The sequence below is a fragment of the Poecilia mexicana genome, unplaced genomic scaffold, assembly GCF_051168715.1.
Source record: "Poecilia mexicana isolate PSO_F unplaced genomic scaffold, ASM5116871v1 scaffold_11, whole genome shotgun sequence".
In the NCBI taxonomy this organism is placed as follows: domain Eukaryota; kingdom Metazoa; phylum Chordata; class Actinopteri; order Cyprinodontiformes; family Poeciliidae; genus Poecilia; species Poecilia mexicana.
In genome coordinates this window covers 27,465,786-27,492,184 of record NW_028263380.1, presented here as the reverse complement: position 1 = coordinate 27,492,184, position 26,399 = coordinate 27,465,786, and the positions used below count along the sequence as shown (strand labels likewise).

The following is a 26,399-nucleotide window of genomic DNA, read 5'->3' as shown; positions in this document are numbered from 1 at the left end:
CTCCTGATTGGCTGCGAGACGCTGCAGGCCTCCTGATTGGCTGCGAGACGCTGCAGGCCTCCTGATTGGCTGCGAGACGCTGCAGGCCTCCTGATTGGCTGCGAGACGCTGCAGGCCTCCTGATTGGCTGCGAGACCCACTCCAGAACGGCCCACTGACCTTCTCTGACGATGACCTTCACCGTGTCGCTGCTCTCCAGCTTCCTGTCGTCCGCCACCGTCAGCGTGAAATGGTACTCCCCGACCTCCAGGCCCGTTACCGTGGCAACAGCTTTGTCTGCGTTGTTGATCTTCACGCCGTCCGGACCGCTGGAGGAGCAGAAAGTGCCCAGAAAGGGTCCGTTTTTAAATCAGCCCGAGTCCAGTGAACCTCCAGAACCAGAACCAGAACCGACCTGGTCTTGGTCCAGTGGTACGAGGCGATCTTCTGGTCATCACTGCTCTTTCTGCCATCCAGCGTGGTTTCATCCACCGGCAGTGTCAGCTCCTTCTCCGGCCCGGCGTCCGCCACCGGAGGCTGGTTGTTCTCTGCAGCATTATTAGAACCCAGCAGACCCATTAGAACCCAGCAGAACCACCAGAACCAGTTTAAAATGTCTTGTTTTTCTTCCTTTGACTAAATGTTTAAGAACTGAAGAGCGTGAATACTTTCTGCTGTGTTTATTGGCAGACAGACCAACAGAAAGGTTCTGGATCTAATCGGACCATGAAACATACTGAGACGGTTCTGACCCGGTTGCACGATGACGATGACCTTGGACGTGTCTTGCTGTCCTGCCGAGTCCGTCACCGTCAGCTGGAAGGTGTAGTCTCCCTCCTGCATGGCCGACAGCTGCAGGATCGGCGTCCGCACGCCCTGGAAACCACGGAACACGGTGAGGCCAGCGCTCCGGGACCGACCCGGACCGACCCAGCGGCGCTGCAGAACCTCACCTGCATCTCCACCACCTTGTCCTTGCTCTCTGGGCTCAGCGACCACTCGTAGCTCAGGTTGTCGTGGTCGTCCGTGCTCTGGTTGCCGTATAGCGTGATGGAGTTCCTCGGCAGCTGGATGGCCTGGAGAGAGACAGACAGCCCGTTGGGACTGGTACCGCATGGGCCCGGTTCTACGGCCCGATTCTACGGTGCACTGTTGGGGCCAAAATTAAGACTGCTGTTCACCCAGTAGAGGCTGCTGCATTGTTCCAGAAGGTTTTATCCAAAGCTAGCTCCTGATCTGATTAATGATAGACCAACAGCAGTAATTGAGAGGGAGAAGACCAGCTAACATTAACTTGGAGAGGCTAACAACTACCATAGCTAGGTTGGTCATCCACTGAGTTGCCTTTTCCTCTACTACCCATTAGCATGGATAGGCTAATGTTAGCATCAGACAGGTTGGGGTTTAAACTGGATAGGCTAGTGCTCAGCTATCCAATGCTAGTTGTTATATAGGCAGAAGAAGTTGAATTGCCTACTTCTTCGGTTCATTAGCACAGATAGCATTAGCTAGCATTAGCATTGGACAAGTTGGTGTTTAAATTGGATAGGCTACTGCAAGGCTATCCACAGCTAACATTACCCTTGGATAGGCTAACATCTAGCATGCCTTGGCGGGTCACCCGTGACTTGTACTAATTCTTTCAATTAACAATTGGCTAAGGTGCAGTTCCACCTAATATTTGAACTTTCACAAATTAAATAGAGATTTCACAAATTACCAACTAGGTTTTAAATATTCTGCTTTTAAAGTAGCATAATGTTGTCCATGTTTGCAGCATCTGAGCACTGAAGTTTTTAACTTAGAGCTAATTAAAGGGCAGTATAACATTAGATGCTTTAGCCATCTAATACAGTATGCTTACACTTAGCGTCGCTTTGGATTACAGTAAACAAAAATACAACCCATCTGAAGCATGGTGCCTACAGATACTTCATGCTAACCATTTATCTTGATAAGTTTTTCTACATCAGCCTAGACACGCTAGTTGTTAGCCTATCCAATGCTAACACAAGCCTACCCATTGTTGATGGTAGTTTTTCAAATGTATTGTTATTAATGTTAGCCTATCCAATGCTAATGCTAACTGAATTAATGGTAACACCAGCATATCTAATGCTAATGCTAACCTATCCATAATAATGGACAGCAGAGGAAGTAGGATGACCAGCCTAACCATGCTAATCATTAGCCTCTCCAAAGCTAAGGCTAGCTAGTACTCTCCTGCTCAGTTAGTGATGCCGGCCGATCATTAATCAGGTCAGTAGCTAGCGTCAGAGCAGAAGTAGCATCCTGGGAACAAAGAAGTACCCCCCGCTGGGTGGAAAATAGTCAAAATTTTGGCACTATTGGCATGCCGTACAGACCAGAACCAACAGGAAGGAGGTTTCTGACCTGGTTTGGGCCGGCGTTGGCTACAGGCTTGTAGTCCTTGGCTTTGTTGACAGACAGGGTAGCCTGGGTCGAGTCCGTGGCGCCGTCCGAGTCCGTGACGGTCAGACTGGAGGAGGAATGAGGAGGAAAACTCATTCACATTGTTTTACTCAGAGAAAAGTTCTGGCTGGCAGCTTTAATCTTCCTAGACCCGGTCTGTGTTTGGACCAGAACCTCAGCAGAACCGGCCGGGTTCCTCGACCCCCACCTGAACGTGTAGTTCCCAGGAACCAGGTTGGTGAGGGTGAGGATGGGCGTGTCGGCAGAAACCTTCTCCTCCCTCAGGGGACCTTTGACCTCCTCCCAATGCCAGGTCACGACCTTGTCGTCGTCGGTGCTCTCTGCGCAGAGGAAGAGGAGGAGGAGGAAGGTTTGGGTCAGCACTATGGCGGCTGGCAGCGTTTGTGTTGAGTGAAAACCACTCACGGCTGCCGTCGATCACCGTGGAGCTGATCGGCAGGGAGATCTCCTGGTACTTGGGGGAAACCGTGGCAACCGGGGGTTTGTTTACGCGCGGCTCTGCCAAGTGGAAAATGAGGCATTAAGTGGATCACTGAGCAGAACCAGAATCAGTCAAACACATCATGGGATGTTCATTCATGCGATCTGATCTGCTCATTTATCAACTGTGCTGTCCAAAGTGTGGCATGTGGGCTGTTTGTGGACCTTTTCATGATTTTGTTCGGCCCAAGACCAAATAAAAAAAGTAATAATTTGGCCAACAAAACAGAAAACAACTGATGACCAAAAAAAGTGGAAATTAGTTTTTCTGTTGTGTTAAACACAACCTGAACACAACCTGAACAGAACCTAAAGAGAACCTAAACACAACCTGAACACAACCTGAACAGAACCTAAAGAGAACCTAAACACAACCTGAACACAACCTAAAGAGAACCTGAACAGAACCTAAACACAACCTAAACACAACCTGAACACAACCTAAAGACAACCTGAACACAACCTGAACACAACCTGAACACAACCTAAAGAGAACCTGAACAGAACCTAAACACAACCTGAACACAACCTGAACAGAACCTAAAGAGAACCTAAACACAACCTGAACACAACCTGAACACAACCTGAACACAACCTAAACACAACCTGAACACAACCTGAACACAACCTGAACACAACCTAAACACAACCTGAACACAACCTGAACACAACCTGTACACAACCTGAACACAACCTGAACAGAACCTGAACACAACCTGAACACAACCTGAACACAACCTGAACACAACCTGAACACAACCTGAACACAACCTAAAACACAACCTGAACACAACCTGAACACAACCTAAAACACAACCTGAACACAACCTGAACACAACCTGTACACAACCTGAACACAACCTGAACACAACCTGAACACAACCTGAACAGAACCTGAACACAACCTGAACACAACCTGAACACAACCTGAACACAACCTAAAACACAACCTAAACACAACCTGAACACAACCTGAACAGAACCTGTACACAACCTGAACACAACCTGAACACAACCTAAAACACAACCTGAACACAACCTGAACACAACCTGAACACAACCTGAACACAACCTGAACACAACCTGATCACAACCTAAACACAACCTGAACACAACCTGATCACAACCTAAACACAACCTGCCTCCCGTCTCACCTGGTCTGACGGTGACGTTGACGTAGCCCCGCCCAAAAGCGCCGTCCCCGTCCGTCACCGTCACCTCGAACTCGTACAGGCCCACTGTTAGCTGGGGGGGGGGAAGAGGAGGTCAGACAGGACCAGAACCAGGACCTGAACCAGGTTCAGAACCAGAGCCTGAGCACCTCGCTGAGCTTCAGTGTTTGTCCCTTGTTGCCCTCCACCTGTGCGCTGTAATCTCTGGGATGCGTCTTCAGCTGCCAGTCGAAGGCGTAGCTGCTTCCTGCAGAGAACCAGACGTGGAGCATCATGGAGGGAAGCTCCGCTCCTCTCCACGATGCCCCGCCTCCAGGTGAGACCTTACCTGGTTGGGGTGTCGGGACCACGTAGGCGTTGAGCTCCACCTCGTTCCGCGGCAGCGTCACCTCCACGCTCTCTCCGGCCGAAACCACCAACTCCCTGACTGCAGGAGGAGAGCAGGACCAGTGAACTGTGGTTCGCTGACCCTCAGAAACCACAGTTCCACAGCGGTTTACGAAAACGAAGAAAAAAAGTTACGCCAAAAAAAACATCACAAGTTGCTCAACATTCCTGATTTTAACTATTTATCATGTTTCGTGTTGGAGTTCTCATGAAATTACTATTTTATTCTCTTAAAATTCCCAAAAATTACATTTATTTAATGATGGATTAATGGCTGCATGTTTGTGCTGCAGCTGCTGCAGCAGCAGATGCAACATCGGTTAGCTCCATGAATCTGTGAGGTGGAGGAGTTTGTTCCGACTGCAGCTGATCGTTTCTGGTTTCCTGATATTTGTTCGGCTCACAGGAACTGATAACTCGGTTCTTCCTGTTTGCAGAGCCTCGGAGCGCCGCGCTGCATTCCAGCTGTCGACACTAAAACGCCTCAGGATCTGGGAAAACCGCAGCTGACCTGCGGCGGGGGTGCAAAGTCCACGCTCCCACCTGCAGGTCATGTGACGCCCCTGCTGCCTCTCACCTGCTGGGGGCGGAGCCTCAGCCGTGTCGTTGGAGGACGCGGTGGGATCGACTGTGGCGTTCTGCGGCAGCAGAACGGGAACGCCGTCTGAGCTGCCATTGGCCGGCAGGCTGAGGTTCTGCTGGGCGGTCGGCAGCAGACTGGAGCTGCTGGGAGCTGTGGGAGCGGCGCGCAGCGTCTCCTGCACACACAGATTCATGAATGAAACAGATCAGAACCAGAACAGAACCGGAATCTGATGATGGAGCGTTGTTCTGTGGCGTTACCATGGTGATGAAGCTGCGTCTTCCTGCATGTCGAGGATTCCTGCGCTTCATCCTGGCCGGACCCTGCAGGAGGAAATAAACGAGTCAGGAAACGGGTTTAAGATTTCATTTTGGGAAATCTGGATGTTTTTGGGTTTCAGTGATGTCATCGCGCCCAGGGCGGCCATCTTGACAATCATGTTCTCTTATTTACACTTTGAATTCAGGTGGACTATTAGAGCCAGTTCATGATTTTTAAGTTTAATTAAAAGAAAAAAAGTCATAACTGTACATGAATAAAATAGCATAACAAAAAGGTCATTATGAGAAAAAAAAAGTTTTTATGACTTTTGAACACCTGGTGAAATTATACTTTGGAGTTAAGAGTAAAATGTAACGGCCGGGATAAAAAGAGGAAAAAGTCGTAATGTTTGGTGAATAAAGTACATTTTATAATAACGCAGACACAAAAATGAAAAATTAAAATGACTAATGCTGAGCATGTGTGAAATTATATTTTCATGTTGGTTTAATTAAATACTTTTGCCACATCAGCATCAAATTTGAAACGACAATCTTTTTTGGAAGAAAAATCACAAAGTGATGTTTGGAACTCCTGAAGCTTTTTTCTCATTAAAACTTTTATTTTCTGGTAAATTTGCTAATATTATGACTTTATTCTTGTAATCAAACTAATTTCCTCCCAGCCCGGCCCTCAGCCACCTTGGCCAGCAGCTGCAGCAGCCCCAGCGACTCTTGGTGCGGCTGCGGCAGGGCGGAGATGTCGCAGCCGTCCGTCCTGGAGCAGCCCAGCAGCACGCAGCGCCCGCCGACGCTCCACACGGCGCCGCAGCCCGGCCGCAGGCAGCACGTCTCCCAGCAGGTGGCGCCGCCTTGGCCGGACGCCAGCGGGAACCAGCCCAGGCTCAGGGTGCTGCTCCAGTGGATCCCCAGGACGCCGCCGGAGACCCGACAAAGGGCAGCCGCCTGGCCTGGAGGAGGAGTCAAAGGGTCAAAGGTCGCAATTCACCCCACACGCAGCAGAAGAATCCAGACGGAGAATCTAAACGATTCTGAAAATAACGCAGTAATGAAAGCAGTCAGTGAACGCATCACGTTCCAAACACATCCGACTCCACGTCCAGACAGAACCAGCTCAGGACCGGGTCAGAACCGGGTCAAAATGGTTAAGAACCAGCAAAGAACCGAGTCAGAACTGTCTGTTTTATTTTGTTTATGAATTTTTTGTGTTTTAAATAAAGTTACTGGAAAAACCAAGGGGCTGTGACGAGAGGAAACAGAACTGCTGCGTCTTCACCCACTTCAAAATAAGAGCATGAGCATAAACGTTGATAACCCAAACTTGTCAAAATTTCTTCAACTGAAAGTTTATCAAATAGCCAATTAAACTGGTGCTTAGAATTTATATAGAAACGTTAATAATGGGAAAGATAAACGTTAGCAAAGAAGCTAAAGTGCTAACATGCTAATAGCTATTAGCGTATTAGCGGCCATCACTGGTTAAACAGCTTAAACAGAAACCTTCGGTTCTGTCTCCTGGTGGGACAGATGGACTGAGGACGGCCCAACTGGACCTTTTGTTGCCCTGGCAACGTGATGGGGCCAGAGCGGAGGGCAACGCCACACAAAGCCCTGCGGTTCATCTGTCCGCCATGTTGGCTGGCTTACCTGTGGGCGGAGCCAGGAACCACAGGCGGGCCAGCAGCAGCAGGAGAGGCCAGCGCCAGCCGAGCAGGTCCGGACGGCCGCCGGACATTTTCCACCTGGTACCAGAATCTGCAGGAGGAACGGAGACAAACATCCAGAACCGGACCGGAACCAGAACCGTTCCAAAACAACAGATCACATTTCATCTAAATTATTAAAAGAAATGAAAGGGATGAAATAGAATATTATAAAAACATTTTATGTCTTGTTATTGCATGTAAAGCACAGCAGGGGGAGCTCTGATTATGGATAAGATAAGATATGCGGTATGAAGAAGAAGAAGAGAGTAAAGAGAGAACTGAAGCTGAGCTACGTGTGATGCCTGCTTATTCCACTATTTCAACATAGCACACCACAACATTGGGGACGAGGATGTCCATTTCTGTGCCTTTACCTACTCCATTCATGCCATGCCCGGGGGAACCAGCGATACCGTTTCCAACATGGCTAAAGATGTTCGACAACTACATGTTGGTGATGGCTGCATCGGGGGATAGCTGGCCTGCCGGTGTTATGCCCAGAAACGCATGCCTGCCCAAAATTGCATCCCCTCTCGCGGGAGCGCGCATCGCTCTGTTCTCTCGCATATTGACGAGAAAACGGACTGAAATATGACCGAAGAGGAAATTTTAAAGATATTTGTAACATTATCACGTTTCTTAACCATGTAATCCCTAAAATGGTTGATTTTATTTCGCAAATTACTTGAAATAAATACGGTTTTTACACCTTTATTGACACATATGAGTCGAACTTTTTTTCAGTCCGTGTCTGTTGAAAACGTTCTCCGCAAATGGTTTGAGATTCTCTTTTAGATACCATAACAGCTTAAAAGCATTACAAAACAGAGGTCCATTATGTAGAACATTTTACATCATGCTTAACTTTCTAGTCTGTTAATGTAGGAGGAAATGCATTTTAATTCATCAGCCTGAAAATATTTGCATCCATCCTGTTGATATAAAAATTATAGCATTAGCTCAGAGAACAAGTGTCATTACGTAGAAAAGGTGAAATCCTTTCAGCTCTTTATTTCTCCAAGTTAGCAAAGGGATGCTTTTTTTTTTTTTGGCAATTTGCTTTTCCAACCTGCCAAAATATGCATCCCCTCTCTATCCTCCCCAAATATTATTCTAGTGATTTAAAACTTATACCAGTAGTTCATGGAACTATTCTGGTTATGTAGAAAAAGTTATTTGACTCTTAACTTTTTAATTCTTCAATTTAACACAGGGATGCATTTTTGGGCAATATGGATTTCCAGCCTGCCAAAATACGCATCCCCTCTCTATTCTCCTCAAATATTATCCTACTAATATAAAACTTATACAAGTCGTTCATGGAACTATTCTGGTTATGTAGAAAAAGTTATTTTACCCTTAACATTTTATTTCTCAAAGTTAGCACAGGGATGCATTTTTTGGCAATATGGATTTCCAGCCTGCCACGATATGCATCCCCTCTATTCTCCTCAAATATTATCCTATTGATATAAAACCCATACAGGAAGTTTATAGAACTACTCTGGTTATGTAGAAAAAGTTATTTCACTCTTAACTCTTTATTTCTTAAAGTTAGCACAGGGATCCATTTTTTGGCAATATGGATTTTGACTCTGCCAAAATACGCATCCCCTCTCTATTTTCCCCAAATATTATCCTATTGATTTAAAACTCATACCAGTAGTTTACAGAACTACTCTGATTATGTAGAAAAATATATTTCACACTTAACTTTTTTTTTTCTTAAAGTTAGCACAGGGATGCATTTTTTGGCAACATGGATTTCCAGCCTGCCACAATATGCATCCCCTCTTTATTCTCCCCAAATATTATCATATTGATATAAAACTCATACCAGTAGTTTACAGAACTACTCTAATCATGTAGAAAAAGTTATTTCACTCTTAACTCTTTAATTTTTCAATTTAGCACAGGGATGCATTTTTCTCAACATACATGCCTTATTTATTGTCCCCCATATATGAAACTTATGTATTACATATGATTTTCATGTAGGATGTTCAGTTATGATATTTTTATATCGGTACAAAAGTCATGTTTATTATCACTGTTGCTAAGATAGTGAAGGAAATAAATCTGACATGCAACCTTGCTAAATGTAAAGCATATACAAATTTTTTTATTTTGGTTTAACATAAAAATGAAAAAAAAAAAAAACAATTATTAACTTCAATGAAATGGTATTCATAACAGTAACTTTTGGAAAAGCCTTGCTGCTGAAATGTGCTACACAAATAAAATTTGAGTGATTGATTGAAATACATGCAATACGAATGAGAAGTACACTGGTAATATAGACAAGTATGAATTTTAAGTGCATACAACACAATGTGTTGAACAGTCAATTCAAATACATTCATATTTAAATGATGCTCTCAATAAATAAAAATAAAATGAAAAACTGTAATAAGGGGAACCATTTACAATCACAATACAGACAATTTTGTGAACATTATAAAGTGTGATTTATTATGACAACAATAAATAAAAATGTTCAACGTGACTTTTGTACCGATATAAAAAAATATCATAACTGACCATCCTACATGAAAATCATATGTAATACATAAGTTTCATATATGGGGGACAATAAATAAGGCATGTATGTTGAGAAAAATGCATCCCTGTGTTAAATTGAATAATTAAAGAGTTAAGAGTGAAATAACTTTTTCTACATAATCAGAGTAGTTCTGTAAACTACTGGTATGAGTTTTATATCAATAGGATAATATTTGGGGAAAATAGAGAGGGGATGCATATTTTGGCAGAGTCAAAATCCATATTGCCAAAAAATGCATCCCTGTGCTAACTTGGAGAAATAAAATGTTAAGGGTAAAATAACTTTTTCTACATAACCAGAATAGTTCCATGAACAGCTGGTATAAGTTTTATATCAATAGGATAATATTTGGGGAGGATAGAGAGGGGATGCATATTTTGGCAGGTTGGAAAAGCAAATTGCCAAAAAAAAAAAAAAAACATGCATCCCTTTGCTAACTTGGAGAAATAAAGAGCTGAAAGGATTTCACCTTTTCTACGTAATGACACTTGTTCTCTGAGCTAATGCTATAATTTTTATATCAACAGGATGGATGCAAATATTTTCAGGCTGATGAATTAAAATGCATTTCCTCCTACATTAACAGACTAGAAAGTTAAGCATGATGTAAAATGTTCTACATAATGGACCTCTGTTTTGTAATGCTTTTAAGCTGTTATGGTATCTAAAAGAGAATCTCAAACCATTTGCGGAGAACGTTTTCAACAGACACGGACTGAAAAAAAGTTCGACTCATATGTGTCAATAAAGGTGTAAAAACCGTATTTATTAAAAGTAATTTGCGAAATAAAATCAACCATTTTAGGGATTACATGGTTAAGAAACGTGATAATGTTACAAATATCTTTAAAATTTCCTCTTCGGTCATATTTCAGTCCGGTTTCTCGTCAATATGCGAGAGAACAGAGCGATGCGCGCTCCCGCGAGAGGGGATGCTATTTTGGCAGGCATGCGTTTCTGGGCGTAACACCGTAAAGCGCGCGGTTTTACTTCATGCCCAGGGTTCAGAGGGCCAACGGCTTTTCTACACCCTGCCGAATACCGGAGACACGTTTACTGCTGCTATTGCTGCCCTTAAAGAACATTTTGTGCCGAAGGTGAACGTCATTACTGAACGTCACAAGTTTCGACAACGAGCACAGAGACCGGATGAGACGGTAAACCAATTCTTAGCTTATCTACGGGAGTTAGCTGCTACATGTGAATTTGGGAACATGGAGGACCAAATACTACGTGATCAACTGATTGAGCGTGTTGCTGATACTCGCATAAGAGACAGATTATTGCTTGGACCGGACTTAACACTTGCTAAAGCTACTACATTGGCGTTGCAAATTGAAAGTGGATTAAGAGATGCTAACGTCCTTTCTGTTGCTACCGCTGCTAGCGCTTCCGCTCCAGTGAGGGCCGTACAAAAGCACCGGATCCTGCCTCGACTCAAGCTGCTAACCGCCGTTCCTGCTTCCGCTGTGGATCTTTCAACCACCTTGCTAACAAACCTTCATGCCCTGCTGCTAAAATGACATGCAACGAGTGTGGTAAAGTGGGACATTTTTCACGAATATGCCGTTCGACTCAAAAGGAGGTACGTGAAGTCGTCATTAATGAGCCCACAGTTCTTTACATGAACAATGCAGTGCAAGACAAGATCCTCTGCACAGTTCAAGTGACTGTTAATGGACGATGCAAAGATGTTGAGCTGATTGTGGATACAGGCTCATCGGTGTCCATCATACCAGAGAACATTTACCAGACCTACTTTTCTGAATGTGTGCTAACTGAACCTACATTTGCTCTTGTTACCTATGCAAAAGAGAAGATTTCTGTAAAAGGGTGCTTAAAAGCTACTATTTCTCATGATAGTCATTCTACTGCAGGTACTCTTGTTGTTGAGTCAGGTGCTGCTCTTCTTGGCTTAGATTTGTTTCAGGCTTTACAAATGAAACTTGAAGGACGAAAAGTTGTTACTACTAGTACTTCTCCTACCCCTACGGTTGAACCTGCTGTGCCAGAGACTGTATCAGATCATTCTCCAGACATGTCAGTTCAGGAAGTTGGCTACGCTAAAAACTTCAAACACAAAGTACATAAACTGCCTAATGCTGTTCCAGTGCAACAAAAACTCAGGAGACTTCCATTTTCAGTAAGACAAGCCGTTTCAGAGGAGCTCAAAGATCTCCAGGATAAGGGCATCATTGAACGTATTGATGCTTCTCCTTGGGTTTCTTCCATAGTCGTGACACAAAGAAGAGATGGAGGAAAGCCACGCATGTGTGTTGATTTAAGGGAGCCAAATAAAGTAATTGTTGCTGATTGCCATCCATTACCACACATGGAGGAACTGTTCTCAAATCTACGAGGGGCTACTGTTTTTTCCACGATTGATTTAGCTTCTGCCTACCACCAAATGCCTCTGCATCCTGAAAGTTGTGATATTACAGCATTTATCACCCATGATGGACTTTTTCGTTTCTGCAGAGTTCCTTTTGGCTTAGCTTCTGCCCCATCAGCGTTTCAGAAAATGATGTCAATCATCCTTGCAGGTTTGCCAGGTGTACAAGCGTACCTGGATGACATCATCTGCTATGGCTCTACACAAAAAGAACATGAAAATTTACAGAGTGCTTCAAGCCTTGACTGATGCCGGACTCAAACTGAACATGCACAAATGTAAATTCAATAAACCTTCACTAAACTACCTGGGTCACACCATTTCAAAAGACGGTCTTCAACCAGATCAGGATAGAGTCACTGCTGTGATTCATGCTCCAGCTCCACACGACACGTCTTCTCTGAGATCTTTCCTTGGTCTTGCATCATGGTACAGTAAGTTCATTCCAGATTTTGCGACTGTTATTGAGCCATTACGTGCAGTGCTCAGAGACTCCACAGATTTAAGCTTCAAGTGGACGAGAGAAGCACAGTCTAGCTTCACTTCACTTAAAGACCTGATAGTCAATAGTCCTGCCTTAGCTCTGTATGACCCTGAGTTACCAACCTGTGTTACAACTGATGCTTCAGACTATGGACTGGGCGCGGTGTTAACTCAACTGCATTCAGATGAAAGTGGGAGAGTTGTCGCTTTTGCATCAAGAACTCTTTCTTCTGCTGAGCGCAGGTACTCCACGGTCGAACGTGAAGCTCTTGCCTGTGTTTGGGCTGTGGAAAGGTGGAGAACCTACCTCTGGGGTCGCCGTTTGTTCTTCGTACAGATCACCAAGCACTTACGACTTTACTCACCTCTAAAGGTTCTGGCCGTGCTGGACTAAGGATTGCCAGATGGTCCGTTTGACTGCTCTGCTTTACATACGACGTCACTTATCGCCCAGGAAATCAAAACGTCACTGCTGACTGCCTGTCTCGACTACCACTAACTGCTGAAAATGAGGCAACAGAGGAACCTGACATGATTGCTGCTGTTTTTAAGGAGTCACTGTGTGCCATTTCTCTTCCAGAGTTCACTTCTGCCAGCGAAATCTGTCCAGAACTTTCACTACTACGCAACCAGATTGAAAAAGGTTGGCCTAAATCCAAAAAAGGTCTTCCAGAGAACCTTACTCCATACTTTCAGATACGACATGAGTTATCAGTTCATGGTTCACTGATATTGAGATTGACAGATCGACTAGTTGTCCCTGCTTCACTGCGTGCCAGACTTGTTGACTTGGCACATGAAGGACATCAAGGCATTGTCCGTACCAAGCAAAGACTGCGTGAACTTTTCTGGTGGCCACAACTGGACAAATTTGTACATTCTGTCATTGCTTCCTGTGTTAACTGCCAGTTCAGTGATAAGGTAGCCATAACTGCTCCTGCTCCACTCACTCCAGTTGAATTTCCTAGTAAGCCATGGGAAAAAGTTGCAATAGACATTACAGGTCCATTTGAAAATGCTACATGGGACTGCCGTTATGCTATTGTACTTACAGATTACTACAGCAAATGGCCTGAGGTTGCATTCAGTTCTACTGTCACTACAGATGTTATCATTCGTTTTTTAGCCACTGTGTTCAGTAGGGAAGGTAATCCAATGTATCTTGTCTCAGATAATGGTTGTCAGTTTACTTCTCATGCATTTAGTACTTTTCTGAGAGAGAGAGAGATACAGCACTTAAGGTCTAGTGTATACTACCCTAAAGCAAATGGTGCTGTGGAAAGATTCAACAGAGTACTTAAGGAGTGCATACAAACATCTGAAAGAAGTCACAGCTCATGGAAGGAAGCTGTAACAGAATTCCTGCACAACTACCGAGCTACTCCTCATGCAACCAGCGGAGTAACCCCATTTGAGCTACTGAGAAACAGAAAGATGCGCACCAAGTTAAACATACTCCCAGTAGAACTGAAAAGCAAAACACATGCCCAATACAACAGAGGGTGAAACAAAAGCAAAATAAAATGAAGGAATATGCAGACAAGAAAATGAGAGCTAAAGTACCAACAGTCAAAGTGGGTGACACTGTTCGTGTTCGCAGACCTGAGCACGTTTCCAAAGGATCTTCAAGATTTACAGAACCACGGACTGTCATAAAGAAAGTGGGACAAAACACTTTCTTACTAAGTGACGGACGCAAGTGGAATGCTTCAAAACTTGCACACTTCCCAAAACAAACCTTAACTAGTTCAGAACAAAACAGTGATTCTGTATTTGATACCTTTGCACTGCCAGGAAACACTAATGAACCTGCTGCTGTACCTAGAAGTCAGAGATCTAGAAATGCACCAAGATGGTCGACAGGTTTTGTAAGATAAAGCGAAAATGAATGTAACCACTCCTGTTCAGAATGGTATTGGTGTTCGGTAAGACAAGTAAAGATCACTACTGTTCTGCTAAAGTAAAATACAGTAAAAATAAATGGGTTTAAATGTTCATCCTGTAATGCTTATGGTTAACAGTGAAACTGGTAATTTTATTCTAATGCTGATATTCATTTAATGTACTGTTGCTACTTGAGCTAATATGGTTCGTAAACTTTTCAGATTACTGTTGGCTTGCTGAAATGGTAATTTTACAAACTTAGTTTCCTGCTGTCAGTTATACAGTGCAAATGTAAGTAATTGCTTCAGGAAAAGGGAAAATGTTATGTCTTGTTATTGCATGTAAAGGACAGCAGGGGGAGCTCTGACTATGGATAAGATATGCGGTATGAAGAAGAAGAGAGTAAAAGAGTATTTCAACAGCACACAGCATATTTTTACAAAAAATAAATAATAAAAAAGCTAAAGATCAAATAAGATTCAATTTTGTATTTAATCTTTGCTGAAGAAAAAAAAAATCATAATATTAGAATAAAGACAAAAATACCAGAAGAAAGGTGCAAATAAGAAAACAGTGAATTAAGTGGGACAGACAGAAAAATAAATATTCAAAACCTTTAAAAACTGACTCAGTCGTTTCAAACTTCATAATAATTAAAAGATGAAATGTTTTCCTCATTTTGATTTTCCAATGTTTTTCATGTTGGAGTTAAAATTATTACTTTATTCTCCAAATATTACAATTTCTTTCCTTTATTGTTACAATTTTATTTTCATATTATGATTTTGTTGTTGGCCCTAATATTCTGTCATGAAATTTAAATGATTCTTTTTAAAATAACATTAGAAACATTTAGTAAATAAATATAATGAAGACATACATTAATTAAAAAATAATTAAATGTAAATAAACTATAAATTACTGCACAACAAATTATACATAAAAGTACAATTTAATGATTAAAAGTTAATAAATTTACAAATAAACCTAAATATGATAAAATAGATGAAAGATGAAATAAATATTTATCTTGTAAATGTTTCCTGGATAATCAGCTGCTCACCTGGTTCTGGTTCTGGTTCCGGGACAGAAGAGCAGATGAAGATGAGGAAGAGGAGTTAGGTTGGCAGTGAGCTGCAGTGAGGCGATGGGTGAAGACGGGTCGACACCAGAACCCTGACCACCAGATCCAACATGGCCGCCTCGGGAGGCTCCGGCGCCGCGCTGCGGAGCAAAACATCGGATCAGCAGGGAACCAGAACCACCCGGTTCTGACTGCAGGTCCAGACCGTTTCGGGCCCTTCAGGGCCACCGTAGTGCTGCAGTCAGAGCAACGGTAAGGTGAGCTGTAGAGAACTGCAGAACCAAACCCACAGGTTCTGATCCGGGCGTCGTCATGGCAACGAGTAACAACAACGTCACAGTCACATGGTCCTCTAACCCCAGAGGAGAAGAAAAAATATAAAATTTTATCTGACATTTTTCATCATTTCTGTTTCGTTAGATAAAAGAAAAGTTAAAATCATTTGATTTTCTGATTGGCTGATAGATTCATAAAGCTGCTTTTCTCCTCAACAAAGAGATGGAAAAGTTTCTGTCAAAAAGACACCAGAGGAGCTGCAAACACTGAAGAACCGTGGGAATAAAACTACATTTGATTCATATCTTAATCAAATTTTAAATTTACTATTAAAATACTAGAGTATCTAGTTTATATAATTTGGATCAACATTATTAACTTTTTCTGCTTTTGCTCTTTCCTTTGGCTTGTTGCTGAAAATGTGCTATAGAAATAAAATGAGCTTTACAATATTACATTTATACAATCAAGAGGAGACTTGAAAATTTGTATTGTTTGTTAAAGGCATAATGTATTATCTGATAATGGTCTAAAATCAGATGGAATTAGGTTATTTATGCTGAACGAATGTCATAATTACTGAATGGCTTTATATATTATTTATTATAATTAGATATTTTTAGTTTATATTTCTTTAAATATTTTCTAATCTCTGTGGGTTTACAAAGAGGTCAGAGGTTAAAACTGTTTGGAGTCATGGCATGGAAATGTTTGGGACCCCCTGAGCTAACCTTCAACCGGATCCAACTGGGTCAGCAACAGAACCACGACCTGAACACAGCAGCAGAGCTACAACGAAACCAGGCCTAGTCAAAGTCCAGAGCTCAGCCTGGGGCGGAACCTCTGCCAGTGTTTACTCTTCTTCTTCAGTGAATATCCTGTGGGAGCGTGACGGTGAGGTTGTCTCGACCAGAACAGCAGAACTCAGACTGGGCCGGGCCAGGTCTGAGTCTGTCAGCAGAATTAAAACTGGTTTTGCTTTGAGCTCCTGCTGCCGGTTCCGTTTCCAGTCCGGTGATCCGGGCCTGATCCCGCCGCACGGTTCTGTCTCCTTTCTGATATTTGTTTCCTGCTGCAGTTCTGCTGGCAGCTTTTCACACGCTTCTAGTTTCTGCACTTCCTCCTCTGCAGATTGTGCTTCTGCCAGAGATCCAACACTTAATGAGTCAGCTTTAAACCACAGCTTTTGTCCTAATTAAAGTCAGAGAAAAGCTGAACACAGTCAGAGGTTCTGCAGGAAGAATCCCTGATTGTGTTTGAAGCAGAAGCAGAACCGCTCCAGAAGGGCGGAGGCAGACTGGAGGCGGTTTGGTCACATTCCTTCATTCTGGATTAAATAAAAAATGTAGCGGGAAAGTTTCTGAGGAAATCCAACCTGGGTCTGCCAAAGGCTGAACCGAATCAGAGGTTCTGAGGATTAGTTTGGTTCTGTAGGCCTCAAGTTTCAGCTTCAAAGCCAAAACAGCCACAAACAACATGAGGGTTGTTTTGATTCCATGTCAGGAGAATTTCCAGAATTAGCTAAAATGTTGTTGGTTAGCATGCAGGCTATCACTAGTGGCTATCACTTTATCAAAATGAATTATATTATTAGCATGATTGCTATAACTAGCATGTTGACCTCCAGTGACAATAGCTAAAATTCTAAGATTAGCTAAAATGACGTCAGTAGCACATGAGCCGTATCACAATCATGTCGACAAACTCCAACTTACTCAGGATGCTAACTCCTGTTTTTATATCAAATGAGCCTAAATGTTAATTAATTTTTGCTAACATACTAACATAAACAGGCTATACCTAGCATGTTGACCTGCAATAATAGTCCATCTAGTATACAAACAGTAAAGTGTGGCTAAAATTAGCTAAAATGCTAATGTTAGCTTAAATGCTACCATTAGTATGTGGGCTATCACTAGCATGTTTTACTTAATGTAATTAGAATGTAGATATTAGTAAATAAGAATCAGAATTGACAACAGTTTATCTTACATCTTCCAACAGCAGGATGTAAGATAAAACACTGAAGATTAGCATGTTGACTATTATTGACTAGTATGTTACGTTTAGCTCAAAATGAACTACAACACTACTGTTAGCTTAACTGCTACTGTTAGTATGTGTGTAATACTAACATTGACTTTCTGCATTTGGTAAACAAACATTAGTTAATGAGCTAAAATGAATTGAAATGCTGCCGATTATGTTGGCTAACATCTACAAAACAATGGAAAGCTAATGTCAACAGTGGAAAATACAGTAATGAAGAAGCAATAAGAGGATAGCCCTGAGGGCCCCCAGCACTGAGCCCTGAGGGGCCCCAGCACTGAGCCCTGAGGGGCCCCAGCACTGAGCCCTGAGGGGCCCCAGCACTGAGCCCTGAGGGGCCCCAGCACTGAGCCCTGAGGGGCCCCAGCACTGAGCCCTGAGGGGCCCCAGCACTGAGCCCTGAGGGGCCCCAGCACTGAGCCCTGAAGGGTCCCAGCACTGAGCCCTGAAGGCCCCAACACTGAGCCCTGAGGGGCCCCAGCACTGAGCCCTGAGGGGCCCCAGCACTGAGCCCTGAAGGCCCCAACACTGAGCCCTGAGGGCCCCCAGCACTGAGCCCTGAGGGGCCCCAGCACTGAGCCCTGAGGGCCCCCAGCACTGAGCCCTGAAGGCCCCAACACTGAGCCCTGAGGGGCCCCAGCACTGAGCCCTGAAGGTCCCAACACTGAGCCCTGAAGGCCCCAGCACTGAGCCCTGAAGGTCCCAGCACTGAGCCCTGAAGGCCACAACACTGAGCCCTGAGGGGCCCCAGCACTGAGCCCTGAGGGGTCCCAATACTGAGCCCTGAGGGGCCCCAGCACTGAGCCCTGACGGGCCCCAGCACTGAGCCCTGAGGGGCCCCAGCACTGAGCCCTGAAGGCCCCAACACTGAGCCCTGAGGGCCCCCAGCACTGAGCCCTGAGGGGCCCCAGCACTGAGCCCTGAGGGCCCCCAGCACTGAGCCCTGAAGGCCCCAACACTGAGCCCTGAGGGGCCCCAGCACTGAGCCCTGAAGGTCCCAACACTGAGCCCTGAAGGCCCCAGCACTGAGCCCTGAAGGTCCCAGCACTGAGCCCTGAAGGCCACAACACTGAGCCCTGAGGGGCCCCAGCACTGAGCCCTGAGGGGTCCCAATACTGAGCCCTGAGGGGCCCCAGCACTGAGCCCTGAGGGGCCCCAGCACTGAGCCCTGACGGGCCCCAGCACTGAGCCCTGAGGGGCCCCAGCACTGAGCCCTGAAGGCCCCAGCACTGAGCCCTGAGGGGCCCCAGCACTGAGCCCTGAGGGGCCCCAGCACTGAGCCCTGACGGGCCCCAGCACTGAGCCCTGAAGGCCCCAGCACTGAGCCCTGAGGGGCCCCAGCACTGAGCCCTGAGGGGTCCCTGTGGAGGTCTCTGTACACTCAGAGCTCTTCTGCACCAAACCAGCTGAAGGTCTCCGGTTCGGATCCCTTCATGAGTCCAGATCAGAACCCTGAGACCTGACAGAACCCGGCTGGTCCTCCGAGTCCGGACCAGAACCTGATGCTGTGTCTGCATTCAGCTCGAACCGGCCCACGACAGGAATAAACTGGAGGAACTTCCGACAATGTGGAGGGATCGTTCACCGTGGATCTGACATGCGTGTAAACATCAGTCCGCAGTCACAGCGGGACGGCCGGAGCCGCCGGAGGAGCGTCGGCAGGCCGCCGTGGAATGGGTCGGGTTTGCTGCAGCAGGTTGGCGCTGACAGCCCGGTACCGCAGGTTCGGTGAGGCTTACCTGTCTAATCCGGATTCAGTCGAGCTGAGGCACCTTCAGGCTAACAGCTGCGGTCATCTCTCCAGGAACCGGGGCTAGATCCGGAGCTCCGTCCCGGTTCGGGTGTTCTGCCAGCGGTGAGGCCGCCTCCCAGGGTTCGGTAGCGGAGATGTGCCGCTGGTTCTGGCCCTCTGCACTGTAAAGTGGGTCAGAGCGGATCTGTACAGCTGATGAGTGACGGATCAACGATGTAAAACACAACTTCCGGTGGAGGGATTTTCAACTTAAAAGTCTGAAAGGAATCAAATGAAGAGAACAGTTCGAGTTGAAATACTTTCCGCGGGATGGACTCGTTACAGGTTCGGTTCTGTTATGTTACCAGTCAAACTGTGGGTTTAAATCTTCATTTACCTGAACATAAACGAACTTTAATCAGATTTCCGCTTTGCGCCACCTGGCGACAGCTTGGCGCTACTATAACAACTCGGTTTAAGGGAGGGATGCTGTACTCTGCTCTGATTGGCTGTTTCCTTAAAAGGTGAATGATGACGTGCTTGGAAGTTAAAGTATGGAAAGCCATTTTGATCAATACTTTTAAAAGTCATTGAGACCAATCCATAACATGCAGCTGATTATTTATTTAGCTTTAGCTGTAATCAGTCCGCCACAGATACCAGAGCGAACCCTGGACCCACAGTCAGACATGGCAGTGTTGTTAAGAAAGATAATGGTTTTAGAGAGAATACCTGCCAACGCCATGCAGAAAGGTCACTGGGCAGGATTCAAACCTACAACCCTGACAGCAAATCCGCCCTCCAGCCTTTATGTTATTGAGTTCAATAACATATTGCCTAGTAAAACCGGAGGACCGGGTGGATCCAGTTATACAACCTTCTACTGACTGATTCTCTACTCAGAAACCATTTAACTCCTCAGATTATGGGCAGTAGATAAGGCTGAATAAGAGTCACAGGTTGCATCTCTTACAATCAGCCGGCAGATCACCTGGGAAGAAATGACGACAAGGTGGTGTGGGAGGAGATTACCTCTAGACACCGCACTCCCCTGTGGGAGCGGGTTACTGAAGTCTATGACGTCATCAATCACTGTAGATGTATTTTTAAAAAAGGTATTAATAAAAATATAAACACTGGCAACCCAAACCACTGCCTGGAATACCACGCTTCAACGTTTCTCTCTCCGGCTGACGCGCCGGCTGTGAAACGATGCACACGCAGTCAATGCCTCGTTTTCACGGCGCGGCTTAAAATGGCGCCCTCACTACGCAACAAACCCTGATCTGATTGGTTCCCCGCGATTGTTAGCGGGTTTTTATTGGTTTCTGGTAGTTTATTTTGATACGGGAGGATTTAGAAGCTGCTGTGCTGCGTCTGGAAACAGCTGACATCTCACTAAGGTGGTTTAAGAGTCTCCCTGCTATCGGGTTTCACATTTTCAGCTGACTTCAAACTACTGTTGCTGGTTGCCAGGGTTACCATGGGTGACCAAGCGGCAGATGAAGAGGAGCAGGGAGCAGCAGGAGGAAGGTGTCTCAGTGAAGCCCAGACACAGGTGTTGGACAGGTGTCTGCACGCGCTGAGGCACGCGAAGAATGACAGCCAGACGTTAGCTGCTCTGCTGCTGGTGAGTCTCAGCCTGCCGAGGTTAATTCAGCTGTCCGTAAAGACTAGCTTCGCGCATACATGGTATATTACGGTAATACAACAGTAGGCGGTAGTGGAGTCCCGGCAGCCAATCAGCTGCCTTGTAGACCGGAAACACTCACAGATAAACATCCAGAGAATGAAAAAAACTTTCATTTTGAAGGACCATTTGAATTTTATTTCAATTTATTGCTCCTTCGTTTGGTCCAATACATCATGAAGCAATTATTTAAAAATTAAAACTGGTTCAAATGGCTCTTAAATGTGGCATTAGGATAAATGTGGCTAAAATCCATGGTCACCTTTTTATAAATAATGTTAACATTATTACAGTAAAACATCCATCTACGTTTTAACAAAAGCTGATAACCCTGCTAACTGGACCTGGTTCTGATTCAGTTCAGGCCTGGTTCTGATTCGGGTCTGACCCGGTTGTGTCTCCCTCAGATAACGCGGCTGTGCCCGGCCAGCCAGCTGGACCCGGCCACCATGCGGCAGGTGTTTGAGGCGGTGGGCCCGGCCCTCCCGGCCCGGCTGCTGGTCACGGCCCTGCGGGACGCCGGGGGGGCGGGACTTCCTCCCCAGGAGCTGCTGTCTCTGGGCGCCGCCCTGCTGGCCGCCCTCAGCACCGACCCCAACATGGCCGCCCGGCCCCAGCTGCTCGCCACCGTGCCGCTGCTGCTGAGCCTGCTGGCCGACGGGCCAGGATCGCAGCAGCAGAACCGGGCCGAGGCGGGTCCGGAGACCCGCCCCAGAGGGAGCGGAGGAGAGGGGGAGGAGAGCAGGAGGTCAGAGGTCAAATCTCTGGACGAAGCCGTGGTAGCGGACTGCTTCCAGGTTCTGATGGCCGTGTTGGGGCTTCTCCGAGGCCCGGAGCGGCTCCTGGCCCAGGGCGCGGTACCGGCCCTGTGCCGGGCCACGGGTCAGAACCGCTTCCACCAGAGGGCGCTGTCGTTGCTGGGCTGCCTGCTGTCCAGAACCAGAGAGGAAGCCTGGCGCAGACACCCGGCAGAACTCCTCTCTCTGCTCCTCGGGCTCTGCTCGGAGTTCTGCCGGGCCACGGACCCGACCCGGCTCCAGATGTGCCCCCAGCTGGTGCGGTTCCTGCCGCCGCCAGAGGTGGCGCAGCAGAGCGCGGAGCTTAGAGAGGCAGTGGGCAGAGTGTGGGCGGCGCTGAGACCCACGCTGCAGGCCAAGCTGACACCCAAACAGATTGGGCCGGTTCTGGTTCTGAGCGCCTGCTTACTGGACCTGTATGGCTGGGAGTCGGTGGGACCGGCCCGGTTCTGCTGCCTGCTGGTGAACCGGGCCTGCGTGGAGGTCCGGATGGGCCTGGAAGAACCGCCTGGGAACGATCCGAGTCCAGAGCTGCAGAACACGCTGACAGGTAGTGTCCGGTTCTACCGGGTCGCCGGGTCCGACTTCCTTCTGGTCCAGAACCAGAACTCGGTGTAAAGGGTCGTTAAGTTCTGGTTCAATGGAACTCAACGTTGAAGTATTTAAAATAAATACTAAAAATAGAGAAATAAATTCTTCTACTTCTCTAATAAAGAACCGACTGTTGGTTCTATTTTTAAGATGTTAGTGAGTTTCTAACATCAGGTCAGGCCTGGAACAGTGTTTGTGTTTTAGATCAGTGTTTTTCAACCTTTTCTGAGCCAAGGTACATTATTTCACCACCAACCAAAAATGTAAACAAAGATACTCTGTAGCCGCCTATATTACATATATAGTCATTCTTATCAAAGTGTCTTGAATAGGAATCAAATAAATATCATATTTTACATTTCTTATTTCAAATTGCACTTAACATGTCCCCTTCAAAAATACACCTGAACAGCCACAACACTGTGGTGTGAAGCATGAATGTAGTAACATTCATGCATCACTAATTCTCTTGTTTTAATGTAAAATGCTCTGTACCTACTGCCATCTAGTGGTAATAAAATGACATGATTACGCCGCTAGTCACTACTACAGCAGAGACACTCAAAGATGGCATCATTTGCAGATAATTAATTCGTTTTCAAAAAATCTTTTAAGACCAATTACCGTATTTTCCAGACTATGAGCGCACCATGCTATAAACCGCACCTTCAAATTTTTTTTAGCCCCCCCGGGAATTTATATACATCAGCCGCACCGGGCTACAGGCCACTGGTATCTCTGCCGCTCTCGGTTTCCCATAAGGACCCAGCAGAGGGCTGCGTCCTAATAACTGCTGGATATATTAAGGACGCAGTTCTCCGTCTCCAAAGCCGGTTTTGTTCACGCCGAGTGAACAACACCGGCTCTGCAGCGGCTTTATTTCCCTCCTGTCCTCCCAGATCGATACTCCTCGACTTAGAAGCTGCATCATATGAGTTTGAAAGCATTTCTCCGCCGTGCCTGCTGCTAGCATGTGCTTGTTCTAAATGAAAACTAGCGCGTTCTTCTTTGATTTCCAATTTTGACTTCCAATGATTCACTTCCTGCTAAAGAGCCCCCTGGTGGTTGAAGAAAAATCCACAGAAAAGCCGCATGTTCAAAGTGTAGGAAAAAAGTAGCAGCGGAAAATACGGGAGGTGAAATTGGATAATTTCCACGGCAGACCAGACGATCACTCACGGTGCACTAGTGTACCGCGGCACAGTGGTTGAAAAACACTTTTTTAGTGAATAAGTTTCTATGAACATATCAGATGTTACCTGAATCACAGAGCAGCTCCAGTGTCTGAGTTGGAAACTCAGATATTATATCTAGAAGGCATTTCAAAAATTACAGTTTGTCTGACAAAAGTCTGAAGAAATAATTTGGGGAAAACAAGTTTCAAATTTGTTTAAAGATAAAATTTGAAGGAAAAAAAGTCAAACAATACAAAATCTAAGTTAAAAGGACCAGTTGGAAATAATTAGATAACAAAAATAAAATCGGAAAAGATTATTTCAGAAATATAAAAAAAAATCACAAATGCAGATTCACGTATTGAAAAGACATTGGGACTAATTTTTCTCCTTAGTTCTGGTCCTACTATGGCTGACTGCAGTCAGCTCATTTCTTCTTCTCCTCCCTGCAGGATGCTACCGCATCATGGAGGCGGCCATGGAGCAGGCCTGCACCGCCGGCGACGCGGCGCCGCCTCACCGCTCTGCTCTGAGCGCGCTCAGTCTGCAGCAGAGCCGGCAGGTTCTGGAGGTTCTGCAGGAGGCGTTCTCCGCCGTCATCTTCTATCTGCAGCAGGTGGGCACCTGGACCTGTCTCCTCCTGCGGGGGGCGCTGCAGAGCGTAACGCGCCTCCTCTCCCTCAGGTGGAGCCTGACCGCTTCTCCGACCCGTTTGTGCTGGCGACGTTCCGGGCGCTCTGCGCCTGGCTGGCCGAGGAGACTTCCTGTCTGAAGGAGGAAGTGACCGCACTGCTGCCCTTCCTGATTGGCTACGCCCGGCGCCATCTGCAGGAGGGAGCTGCCGAGCCAAGCCTCTCTGATTGGACGACCCGGCTGTCCGTCAGCGAGGGGGGCGGGGCTTGGACGGGCACCGGGGCTCTCAGGTAAACCCAGAACCTGCTGCAAGAGCCGTTCCGCTGTGGCACAGGCCCCGCCCCCTTCTGATGGAGGCTCCGCCCCCTCTGCAGGTACCTGCTGCCTGCCCTGTGCCACCTGTCGGCTGAGGACACCCCCAGGAAGGTGCTGCTCAGCGTGGATGCCCCGGCGCTGCTGGTGGACTTCCTGATCCGGACCTGGACCGACCTGAGAGGGCAGAGCCAGACGGCGCTTCCCAGAGACCCCAGCATGGAGACGGCGTGCTCCGCCCTCCTGAACGTGACGGTGACGGAGCCGGACAGCATCAGGTAGCTGCTGGTTCTGGTTCTGGTTCCTGGTGTTTGGTTCTGGTTCTGATTCCATCTGTCCGTTTCCAGGAAGGATCCGTGTTTCAGAACCCTGGAGGCCCACCTGAGTGAAGCACTTCCTGTTCTGATGAATAAGCCCCGCCTCCTGGTCCTAGCAGCCAATTACTGCACTCTGGGGCTGATGATTGGCCGGCTAAAGGCTCCAACTGGAGGTCAGAGTTCATTTCCAATCCTCTAATTGATCATGGTTTCCAGCTAACCTTTCATTTAGCTTCCCATAAGTTAAATTTTCCATATAAGTTTTGTTTTGTAAATTCTCAAGTAAATAAAGTTCAACTGTGTTGAACTTTTGTTTATTGACTATTCGGACTTTTCCAAGTTGTTTATAATTATTTATATTCACGCTCTTATTTTGAATTAAGTGAATCCAGTTCCATTTCCTCTCCTCTTGTTTTTTTTTTTCAAATATTTTATTTTTATGAACAAAATAGAGCAAGCTGTTAATATGGTGTTAGAGTATTTAATGTCAAGACTGTCGGTGCTGGAGGATTGTATTCTCTAGAAATCAGATATAATTTGAATTGAATTGAGCACGTTAAATGTTATGTAGATATAGCGCTTTAGTATTAGCTTCAGCTAAATAGCGTTAGCAGAACTAATGTTTATGATTAGCGCTTTGTGGTTAGTGTAGCTAACGTTTAAGCTGGCGTTGCCACCGTTTTCAGCACTAATAGAAAGTTGTTTGACCACTTTTTGGAGCTGGTGGTTGGACCGGGCCTGAAGCGAATCAGAACCTCCTGCTGCGTTGAACCGGATCTCCTCCTATTTGTCTGTCCGTCCTGCTAACTCTGCTAACTCTCCCTTGTCTTCAGGTCCGGTGGATTCGGGCCAGAGACGTTTCTTCTCTGTAACCCTGCGGTTCCTGCGCGGTGCCCTCCGCCCCGGTTCCGGTTCTGGTCCGGTCCAGGTGAGCGCGGACTGGGAGGAGAGCTGGGACGAGGCGGCGGAGCTGTGGCGTCTGTCCCTGCAGGCGCTGGGCGGCTGCGTCCGGGCTCAGCCGTGGCTCTCTGGGCTGATCCGGGACGAAGGCTGGCTGCGGCACACCGTGGGCGTCCTGACGCAGAGCGGCGCTGCGCCAGAGCGCCACAGCCAGGAGGCGCTGGAGGAGGCGCTGTGCGCCGTGGCGGAGCGCTGCCCGGACTGCCGGCGGGAGGTCCGGGAGGCCATGAGGAGCGGCGGGGCTCTGGGCCGCATGAAGAGGCTGAAGGCGGCGGTGGGACTTAAAGATTAAAGGAGGTTCTGCTAAACTGCCTGGTGTGCTCTTTACCTGGCTCTGGACCGGGTTCTGGTTCTGATCAGGTTCTGGATCATGTTATAGTTCTTTCTTTTGTTTAATAAAAATCTATTTTAATACTGAA

At 46.3% G+C, this 26,399-nt stretch overlaps 2 protein-coding genes across 5 annotated transcripts in view; one reads left to right on the top strand and one right to left on the bottom strand.

The window, feature by feature from the left end:
- The window catches only part of kiaa0319l (KIAA0319-like ortholog), a 26,683-nt gene extending 6,239 nt beyond the window's left edge, over positions 1-20,444 (bottom strand). Inside the window, exons 1-17 of one of the 3 annotated variants that reach the window (XM_088010558.1) lie at positions 19,903-20,444; positions 19,513-19,783; positions 15,428-15,588; positions 6,984-7,091; positions 6,018-6,286; positions 5,316-5,378; positions 5,050-5,230; positions 4,414-4,512; positions 4,235-4,332; positions 4,068-4,158; positions 2,839-2,931; positions 2,621-2,753; positions 2,374-2,479; positions 933-1,055; positions 732-855; positions 395-527; positions 160-308 (exon numbers count right to left, since the gene is read on the bottom strand). In XM_088010558.1, the coding sequence (XP_087866684.1) occupies positions 160-308; positions 395-527; positions 732-855; positions 933-1,055; positions 2,374-2,479; positions 2,621-2,753; positions 2,839-2,931; positions 4,068-4,158; positions 4,235-4,332; positions 4,414-4,512; positions 5,050-5,230; positions 5,316-5,378; positions 6,018-6,286; positions 6,984-7,071 (1,750 nt within the window). In that variant the 5' untranslated portion in view covers positions 7,072-7,091; positions 15,428-15,588; positions 19,513-19,783; positions 19,903-20,444. Of the gene's footprint in view, positions 1-159; positions 309-394; positions 528-731; positions 856-932; positions 1,056-2,373; positions 2,480-2,620; positions 2,754-2,838; positions 2,932-4,067; positions 4,159-4,234; positions 4,333-4,413; positions 4,513-5,049; positions 5,231-5,315; positions 5,379-6,017; positions 6,287-6,983; positions 7,132-15,427; positions 15,589-19,512; positions 19,784-19,902 lie in introns of those variants that run through there. The other 2 variants (XM_088010557.1, XM_088010556.1) reach the window with 2 other exon arrangements.
- ncdn (neurochondrin) lies at positions 19,728-26,399 on the top strand. Of its 2 annotated transcripts, none has more exons than XM_088010559.1 (8): positions 19,728-19,850; positions 20,982-21,135; positions 21,603-22,542; positions 24,211-24,374; positions 24,443-24,681; positions 24,766-24,981; positions 25,051-25,193; positions 25,854-26,399. In XM_088010559.1, the coding sequence occupies exons 1-8, from the start codon at positions 19,798-19,800 to the stop codon at positions 26,270-26,272; spliced, it is 2,328 nt and encodes a 775-aa protein (XP_087866685.1). In that variant the 5' UTR covers positions 19,728-19,797; the 3' UTR covers positions 26,273-26,399. The 2 variants fall into 2 exon arrangements, with proteins under 2 accessions (XP_087866685.1, XP_014828577.2); XM_014973091.2 differs by lacking the exon at positions 19,728-19,850 and adding an exon at positions 20,803-20,908.

Coding starts and splice junctions, on each gene's coding strand:
- ncdn (XM_088010559.1), top strand. CDS start 19,798: ATGAAGAGAACAGTTCGAGTTGAAATACTTTCCGCGGGATGGACTCGT. Junction 19,851..20,981: donor GCGGGATGGACTCGTTACAG/GTTCGGTTCTGT, acceptor GCTGGTTGCCAG/GGTTACCATGGGTGACCAAG. Junction 22,543..24,210: donor GCTGCAGAACACGCTGACAG/GTAGTGTCCGGT, acceptor TCCTCCCTGCAG/GATGCTACCGCATCATGGAG.